General features: G+C 35.7%; 1 protein-coding gene across 4 annotated transcripts in view; it reads right to left on the bottom strand.

Annotated features, from left to right (window-relative positions):
* Window positions 1–2,196: 2,196 nt before the first annotated feature.
* LOC129751358 (uridine-cytidine kinase) overlaps window positions 2,197–9,632 on the bottom strand; it is a 57,801-nt gene continuing 50,365 nt past the window's right edge. The window contains exons 6-7 of one of the 4 annotated variants that reach the window (XM_055746813.1): window positions 5,632–5,748; window positions 2,197–3,375 (exon numbers count right to left, since the gene is read on the bottom strand). In XM_055746813.1, the coding sequence (XP_055602788.1) occupies window positions 3,353–3,375; window positions 5,632–5,748 (140 nt within the window). In that variant the 3' untranslated portion in view covers window positions 2,197–3,352. Of the gene's footprint in view, window positions 3,376–4,177; window positions 5,749–9,632 lie in introns of those variants that run through there. The other 3 variants (XM_055746812.1, XM_055746814.1, XM_055746810.1) reach the window with 3 other exon arrangements.

The following is a 9,632-nucleotide window of genomic DNA, read 5'->3' as shown; positions in this document are numbered from 1 at the left end:
GACTTCGACACTCGACCAGTATAACTTTCATACGCCAGATTGTCTCCTGTAGTAGAATGTTAATACATGGGCCCCGGAGAGGCGCAAGATGTGGGTTCAAGTCCTACCGGGAGACAAGGCGATTTTTTTTCGCATGTTTTTCAACATTAATTTTCATCTAGTCTAGTTCCTGAAATTTCGACTTACAGTTGGATTCATTTCCCTACAAAAAAAAAAATACTAGAAAAATTTTCAGCAAAAATTTCACAAATTTCTGGATCCGAGTTCGCTGTGTCGCTATCAAGGAACATGTAGAACGTAAGCAAAACTTGAGTTCAGGTTTTTTAGGGGCCGTTCTAATATTACATAACGCAATTTTCGAGCATTTTGTTCGAACCTTCCTCCCACCTACATATCGTCTTAGAATTTCTAAGTAAAATCCACAAAGCGTAAACAGCTGCTATATTCCCTTCCCCCCCTTAAAGCATTACGTAATATTTGAATAGTCCCTTAACATTCAGAATACCGTGCCACGTGAACAAGCTTGAGGTGTTTTTTTTTCATCTGACCTAACAGGCGATGTTGTATTGCTTACTCAAAGGCAACAGGATATGCACAACACATTCGACAACCTTGCCGAAAGCTTTCATATTTCAAAGTGAACTTTGGAAAGATTATGTCAATGAAAAAAGACAGAGATAGTTTCAAGGTAGCAGGGCAGCAAGTTGAGAAAGTGGAGTGCTTTCAGTATCTAGGTAGTAAGGTAATGACTGATGACTTCAAAAGTCCAAGCAGAAAAGCTCGACGCAAAAACTGCAAGTTCACGTTTGGTGGACAATTGGATCCCAAATGTGGAACTACTTCGTTGGTATCATCAAAAGGCAATACAAATCGAGATTCTGGAGCGTAAGTGGAGATGGATTCAGCAGACACTGCAGAGAAATGAGAACAAGATTCTCTGAGAGGTTTTCGATTGAAACCCAGACAGAGATCAAAGGAGTAATAGGCCCAGAAGCTCGTGATGACGTAGTTTAGTCGCTGAAATGCAACCAGTTGACGAGAATCTTAGCTGCCATCAGGAGAAATCGCTGGTTCGGGATCGCCAAGAGTCGCCTAAGCGTCGAATAACCGGCGTTTGTTGTTAATCTTGAACATGATGGCGGAAAAGCGACATCGATAGAGTCAATATATATAATCACGTCAAATCTGTCTACGAACAAAAACCTGAAACTTCAACTCGAATATGAAATCCGTGGTGTTGTAGGGTGCCAAACTTGGTAAAAATATGCGAGGGAAACGCGAATACTGCGAGCACTTTTGAATCGTTCCTGCGGAACATCATCTGTACTGGATCTAAAAGTTGGAACGACTACTATAGGCTCATCGATGAGCTATAGTAATCAATATTTTAGGGCGTAAGTGGAGATGGATGGTGCACATGCAGCGATAGGATTTAGAGAGATCTGCAGGCATGCCGATGACTGGAATTCAGACTTTGAAGTAAAAGCAGACCAAGAAGTTCGTGACGACGAAGCTTACCTTAAAAGAAATTGGAACTGTTTACAAGCATCCGGTATGGCATCAAATGGAGACGCTGCCACTGGATCGTCAACACTGAGAATATTTCATTTCAGTCCTATGTATCGAAAAATTGGCGCTAGAAACTTGAGCATGAAGTAAGTGGAATAACATACGACATTAGCCTATTACCGAATATGCAGAGCAAACTTGAAAATTCCAAAGCAGCAGGTCTCAAAATCAAAATCGCAAAGACTTAGACCAAACCCACCGGGCGTTGCTGTTTCGGTCGGTATTTAAGATGTTTTGGTTGGTTGCGTTTTTATCTACTTACTGATTTTCGCACCCATTGTTGCTATCCAGGTTGGTATTTGTGTTTGTTTATATTCTGATAGCGACGACCTGCATTGCATTGCTGCATTGCTACCGGGTTGCTACATAAACGTTTCCTATAACAACCTACTGCTCGAATGCTATTTCTCAAATCAAGTTAGCGACTTTTGGTGCGATGATGGGTTAATAGATTTGTTGCTGAATGTACTCGATTCGAGGTTTAGCAACCATTGGTGGGCCTGGTCTTAATCGTAGGAAATTATTCAGAAGGTGTGGTGGGAACCAAAACAGTTTGAAAATCGAATCAGCAAGGCTCGTATGGCTTGAAATATGGCATATTTCGGATCAGTAAGTGTTACCTTTTTTGTACGTAAAAATATTTATTCCCTAACCAAATCGTACCTTACACTAAAGACAATAAATCATCAAATAAAACGGGTGTAAGTTCCTAACTTCGGTAACTATATATTCCACGAATTTTAATCAAGATAATCTTCCTTATCTAAAATACGGGTCGAATAAAAGTGTATTGTTTTTCATTATTTTCGATTCAAAAGGCCCCTAATTTGCTTACATGTTAAAAATTTGGAAGAGAACAGAAACACTAAATATTAACCAAATCAATTTATTCAAGCTGCTGTTTAGCAGTCATCAACGATTCTGTTATTGCTATAGTAGTGTGTGCCTATTTATTTGTTTTTTTTTGCTTGGCAAGATTAAATTCAGTTTTGAGTTTTTAACTTTTTTTTGTTGTTATTGATTTCAATAGTTGAAAATCACCGAGAACAGTTTGTTATTGATGATGGTCGACGAGAAGCGTCTGAAGTTTAAGGTCGGAGACGGGGGAGCACTGCTGCCATCTGTCATCATCATCATCGATCGGATGGGGGAGATGTGGTGGTCGTTTTTGCGACGTTTAGTAGTTATTTTAAATTTTGATTTTGCATATTCAAAAGGTTTTCATGTTTCATTTGGTTGAGATAGATAGAAAGAAAATCGTCAAATATAGGACTCAAGAACAGAAAATACGCTCACATTAAACCGATGGTGAAAGGTAATTAACAAATGGGTTAACTTAGTTGGTTTCAAATTTTTTTAAGGCCGTAAACTACTGTTACACTGGGGGTAGCTAGACAAACATAAGGATTCGTTGACATTTTTTTTTGGAAAAGTGCACTTTTGATACTTTTGCAAGCTAAGTTTTTTTTTCGAAAAAAAGAGTTTGGGGATGTACGATGGTTTAAATTTCTGGCATTCGGTCGAAAAGTTTTTCGTGTTTGATTTTTTTTTTCATTTCATGAAACTAAGACTAATTTTTGGTATCGGACCTAACTTGCATGTCTGCTGGTTAGTACTTTTTTATTGGTTGTGTAGTGAATGCATCCAATGTATTTTCATGAAAATCTTGAACGTTTTTGCATTGTTTGCGCACTGGATCATTGCCACTGTCAGCCAAGCGTGAGGGAAATTTTATTCGTCTCGTTTTTTGATTTTATTTTTTAAATTTTTTCTTCAGTTTTTCTCAATGAAAAACAAAGTATCGGACTAGAAACGAAGGTCGGATTAGGATCGAAACGGAATAAAAATATCAATAATTGAGGACTATTTTAGGAACATTTTTCGGTTTTTGATGGCAAAGTGTCTGGTATTTAGGAATCGTTATCGTCTTTTCTTCATTCGATAGCAGCTTATTAAATGCGGATGATAGCGCAGTTCGAAATGATGGGACATTTATTGGGGTACTTATATACGAATGATTAAATTTTCTCGTCAATTTGTTCGAAAAAATATTCTCAGGCAAAAAATTCCAAAAATATCTAAACCAACTACAAAAAAGTAAAATAGATAGAATTCTTCAAATGAATCTGAATTCTGAATCTGAAACCTGAATCTAATTTAGAATCTGAATCACCTATTAATCTTAGTTCTGAATTCTGAATTTGCAATCTGAATCTGAATTCTGGATCCGAATTCTGAATTTTGTACACTGAATCTCAATTCTAATCCTGCATTCTGTATCTGAATTCGGAATCAAAACCCTGCATACTGAATTAGGAATCTTTTTTCTGAATCTGAATTCTGAACTTGAACTCTTCTGAACTCGGAATCTGAACTTTAAATTTAGAATCTGAATCATTTCTGAATCTGAATATGAAATTCTGAATTCTTTATCGAAAATCTAAAATTTAATTCGGAATCTAAATTCTGAATCTGAACATATAATTCTGAATCTGAGTTCTTAATTTTCACGGCCTAATAGTATTTCCGAAACTCAATTCAAAATCTGAATTTGAATTCTTCACCAGATTCTAAATTCTTAATCTAGATTTTGAGTTCTAAATTGAAAAAAAAAATTGATCGTATATTGTCCCTGGTCCCAAAACTCGAACTGTGAGTTAGTGATTCAAAATCAAACTTAAACATTAGATATTCTAGAGTCTAGAGTTAGATGGAAAAATAAAACTAAAAAACCACAGTTAAATCTATAACAGTAAGTATTTCAGCGTCTACAGAAATGTTTCACAGGATACAGAACTGTTTTGCAGAACTATTTTGTACTGAACGAGCGTCTCGACGATTTTTTTTTGTTTTCGATAAATTCGGATGAATCTAGCTTGAGATATACGAGTATGTGGTTCTATCGAGTCTAGGCTTTTGTTTGTTTGCGTTCAAAGAAAACACGACTTTCAACCAACTTTATAGCAGAAGGAATCTCAGCGTCTTATGGTGTTTTGCTTCTACTGTTTGTTTTGTTTTTGTTTGGCTTTGTTTACTTTTTTGTTTTTAGTGTTTGAAGGCTTCATACGAGAGTGATATGAAAGTAAAAACCAAAATATACAGTCATTATTGTGATTTTTTCTCGCTATTTTCAAATAGTATTATCATAGTTGTTAATATTGTGAAATCGTTGATGACAGCAGATTAGATGTTTTTTTTTATGTGGACAGATAAGAATCAAGAAATTTTGTTAGATGATTCGCTTACCCTACGAATAAAAACAATCAACACTACCTGCACTATCGTTCTACACTTTTTGTTAAACAGAAAAGGTTAGAAACATGATCTTACAAACAATAGTAAATGCTACATTACTGACTCTACCGATGAATAATTTCGTTTTAAGTTACCAAGGTGATGCTTAGTTTGTTTACTCAATATTTGTGCTGTTAGCGTTATTACTGGTGCCATTTGAGGTTAAATCGAGCTAAATGTGATTCCATTCTATTGCTTCTGCATTGAACACCTAGGTGTGAGTAAACAATAGTAGATGATCCTGAAGGAGTGTTGCCAACCGCACTTTTGTTGTCAGTATGTATGTCAGTGTAAACACAACATTGGCGAACGGTGAAAAATTGCTGACAGTAGTTGTCTCCGAAATGCTTCATACCCAAAAACTAGTACCTTCATTATGGCGAATCGAGAAAGACGTTACAAAAGAGATGATACGCACAACTTGCAACGAAAGCTCACGCTTTGCATCAAACAAAATCGAATGAACGACAACCCTTAAAACTAATGCGTTTGACCAGAGAGCTCTAAACAACAACAGTGAGATACTACATGTAGTATACAACATATGAGCGCACGCACAGTACTTGTAGATGATGTTGGTGAGAGGATGATCAATTGTCGTATCCTTTGTTTTGGTTCTGATTACTTTTTTTTGCTGTTTGTGATGTTTTTTTTAGCTTTAGTGAGGTCGAAAATGAGGATCGCTCGAAATATTATTGGTAGTATTGGTAGTAGTATTGACAGTGACAGTGGTGGTTGTGTCTGCTGAAGCATCGAGTTCGGGCTTACCTCTACCATTGCGGGGGATGTTGAGGGCATTCGATCCGGCCAGATAGGAGCTATGATCCTGGCGCGATCGGTTGTTCAAGAACTCCCGGATGTGCTGCACGATAAGATCGATGGCCACTGAAATGAAATTAAATTCCAAAAAAAAGGCAATTAGGGTAAATGTACCCGACCTTGGCACCTAAGGCATGGTGTACCCTTTTTTTCAACATTCCAACCTTCTTGTTGAGTTCACCATAGAACATCCTTTGAAGAATTTACTTGCTAACTTGCTTAGAATTCAACAAAAATATGTTTTCTCTATGGAACTTTCAGTAATGTGAGCAAGATGTATGCAAAGTATTCACTGCAGTGCTCCAATTACTTGGCCGCCGTACCAATTGTTTGCCGTTTTGATGATCCGATTCTTGGCCACCAGCAAAGTGCAATAGATCTTTAAGAACAATGCTCAATTGACAGTTAACAGAATCGATGGCTATTCTGAATATAAGGCCACTGACAGAATGACGTCAGCTGAGCGTAAAGTTCTATGCGACGATGGAACACCTGGCTTCACTCATACAACAAAAAGGCTTTCGAAAACATTGATGAAATTTGGGTGGAAGGGAAGCACAAAATAAGCTTTCATTTCAAAAAGTCGGAAGTCCAGAATTTCTTCAATTTTTTTTTTAATTTTTGAAACTTTAAACTTTTTACTCAAATAAACAAAGTGATGATTATAAACACCTCAAGTTGTTTCAGAATATTTGTATATGAACAAGAATCATTGGTTTATGAATGACCACCAATCCGATTCAGAAACGAATTATGTCCGTGAGTGGTTTGAACTTTCTCTTTTTTATGAACATTAAATCCCTTTGATGAAATCTTAACTAACATATTATGTAAGAAAACTTTTTAAACTGAACACTTCAAAAATTTCTCCAATATTTATATAGTAAGTTACTTATGAAGAACTGATAAAATCTGAATAAAGCCAATCAATCTAGGAAAAGTATTTCAGATGGCATGGGATTATCAAGACTAGCCTAGGTTTTCAACGTAGAGTTTAAAAAAAAAGTTGGTGTGGTCCAGCTGCCAGAATATTGAAGTAAAATATCCGTTTCTGGCCCGATTGATTAACATTCCTCGAAATTTTTTAAAGAGATTTCACAGTTCATCATTTTTGCGAAGTTTTTTGAGACAATTTCATCAAAATAAAAATCAAATACGACTTGAAAGGAAGTAATACTGAAAGGTTTGAGCCGTGTCAAATAAACTTATTATTACAAAAAAATGACTTGAACGTGTTTGTTGTGAAAGTGCTATTGTAACGTTGAATTGAATTATCTTATTTTGAACTTTTCTCATCGATTAGATTTTTCCAAATATTGAAAAAATTGCTTGGATTTTCTCAGTTTTTTTTTTTTAATTTCCTGACTTGAATGCTAACTGGACAAATTCAGGAATGCTAAGCCTAACGACAGATTCATTTACGAAGTTTCTATCGTTCTGTGCATCATGATGTGTTGTCATTTATAAATCATTGTTTAAATTTTTCCTTTTGAGTTTTTATAGACCATAAGTTGATAGTAAAATACTCTAAGAGACTTGCGATTGCAACACATAGGGTTACTTTCACTACGAAACAACTATCTTCATATTGTGGAGTTTGGCTTCATAAAGTAAGAAATTGAAAAATTCCTTGAATGGTATTTTAAAATTTTGCCCTTTTGAATTTGTTAGCTGAGATTATGAGCTTCTAGCAAGAGCCATCTCGAATGCCCGGGGCGTTGCTCAGTGGTTTGACACGCCAAAAAGATGTTAGAATGTAAACCTTGCTAAAACATTTTTTTTAATTCGACTCACATCTAATGTTATAAGGAAAAATTGGAAAGAAAACAATATTTTCCTGAACTTCCAACTTCTATTTCCAAGAAAAAAATCAGAACAAAAATCCAAAAAAATAAATCTGAGTATTTATATAGTTCCCAAGCAATAGGAAACGATTCCAAACTCAATGAATTATGTATTTTATATACTCAAGTCATAAATTGCCATTGATCTAACAGTTTTTAGGTAAGAAAAACATCTTAAGTCTTGTGAGTTGCTTAATTTCACTTAATTTTTTTTTTATTTCGAACCACTGTGTTCTGTAGGAGACCACGTGGCATTTGCTCGGCAGACTGCAATGCAAATGATGTTCGTACGCATACCAATATACCTTCGATTCATGGTTCCCAAATAGCGATTTTTGCATTTTCAATTATAGGATATGACTTTCAGTTAGTCGAATCACTTATGTTCTCCAACTTATTTCGAAGCTTAAATTGATAGAAACGGTCTTATCATACAACCCAATTAGTATGAAAACCTTTGTGCGTAGTTTTAAACGAATTTTTAGGGAAAACATCAGCTCAAAAATACCTCTTTAATGAACATTTATTTTTTCCAGCTTCCAACACTGGTGGTGTATTTCGATTGAAGTTGCATGCCAAGAAAAGGAACAAAATTAGTTTTAAATTTGTATTCAATACCTTAATAAATATTCATTCTTTTGTCTTCCTAGTATTTTTAGATTTTTTGCCGTGTTTAACTGTAGGCATGAATATTTATTGCAAATTTTTCAAATGAATGTCCGCCTTTGAAATCGCATGGGAATTTAACAGTTGCACTAGAAAGGTGAGTTCATCTGATTTTCATACGGTGATTTCCAACATAATTGCCTCGGATGCAGATCGAAAAAAAATAACTACTTCAATAAAGTACAAACAATCAAAAAATCCGATATGCACAGATTTGAAACAAATTATTCTCTTCGCAATGAAAATATATTCAAAATTTTTTAGCTCAATTTGAACCTAAAAAAACATGAAAAGAAATGTTGGCATGCCAAGAAAAGGACCATGCCAAAATAGGGCTCACTTACCCTACGAGGATCTGCACTGTGTCTACAGTAGAGCCGTACAGTAGAGCCGTCGAGAGTGTCGATTTGCAAAAACCCCTCCACCCCTATCCACCCCTCTGGTTCGCATAGCTTTAGTACTTCGTGTGACATCCTTTGGCCTGAATAACAGCTTGCAATCGTCGTGTCATCGATTCAACAAGCTTGACAGTTGTTTCCGGGGTAATTTTGTCCCATTCAATTGAAATTACCTGCCTGGTTCCTGAACCTTTATTTTTAAAATTGACCAAAGATGCTCAACACCTCACAGCGAGGTAAAATTTACCTGAATCGAGGTTGGAAAAAAGGTACAATTCTCCTAGAAAAAAAGGTGAATCTAAAAAAGGTAAATCTTACCTCGTAGCGAGGTGAAGTTCACCTGAATTGAGCTCAATAAAAAAGTATTATTCACTTAGAAAAAAGGTAAAGGTAAAAAAGGTGAGGTGAAGTTGACCTGGATTGAGCTGAACAAAACGGTACAATTCATCTCGAAAAAAGTTACTATTTGCCGAATCCGTTTATTGAGGTTAAGCTGTTTTGTCGTTCAGAAGGGAAGTTTTGTTTCGTGCCAATATGACAAAATCGGAACAGAATGGTAAGTGTTTTCTTAGATAACATTTAGTTGTGCTGTTTCTCGTTGTTGAAAACGCAGGTTTCAGTGGTGGAATAGAGTTATCTTTAATCATGTTTCGTCTAGAATACAACTATATTAATTAGCGATAGTTAATTTTCATTTTCCACTTCTTATAATCCCTAACCGGGAAAGTACTCATTTCTCAATGAGTACTTTGATATTCTTACCCAGAATATCTGGCAGCACTGTTGTGTTACCACGAACCCAATTTGTGTTGTCTCGCTTAACCGTGTGATGATGTAAACATTTGTACTGTCATCATCATTACCATCCTATTGTTCTCTGCCATCATCAAGAGCGAATTGGACATAGAGAACAGAACCAAAACAAACTGTTCTTGTTCTTCGATGGCACCTACCTTTTTGCTAGCTGAATTGAAAAAAAGGAAAAATTTACCTTTTTGCTAGGTGAATTTAAAAAAAGTTAAAATTTACTTGGAAGGAGTGG

This window comes from Uranotaenia lowii, chromosome 3, assembly GCF_029784155.1.
Source record: "Uranotaenia lowii strain MFRU-FL chromosome 3, ASM2978415v1, whole genome shotgun sequence".
NCBI classification, from domain to species: domain Eukaryota; kingdom Metazoa; phylum Arthropoda; class Insecta; order Diptera; family Culicidae; genus Uranotaenia; species Uranotaenia lowii.
This window is presented reverse-complemented; position numbering and strand designations above follow the sequence as displayed.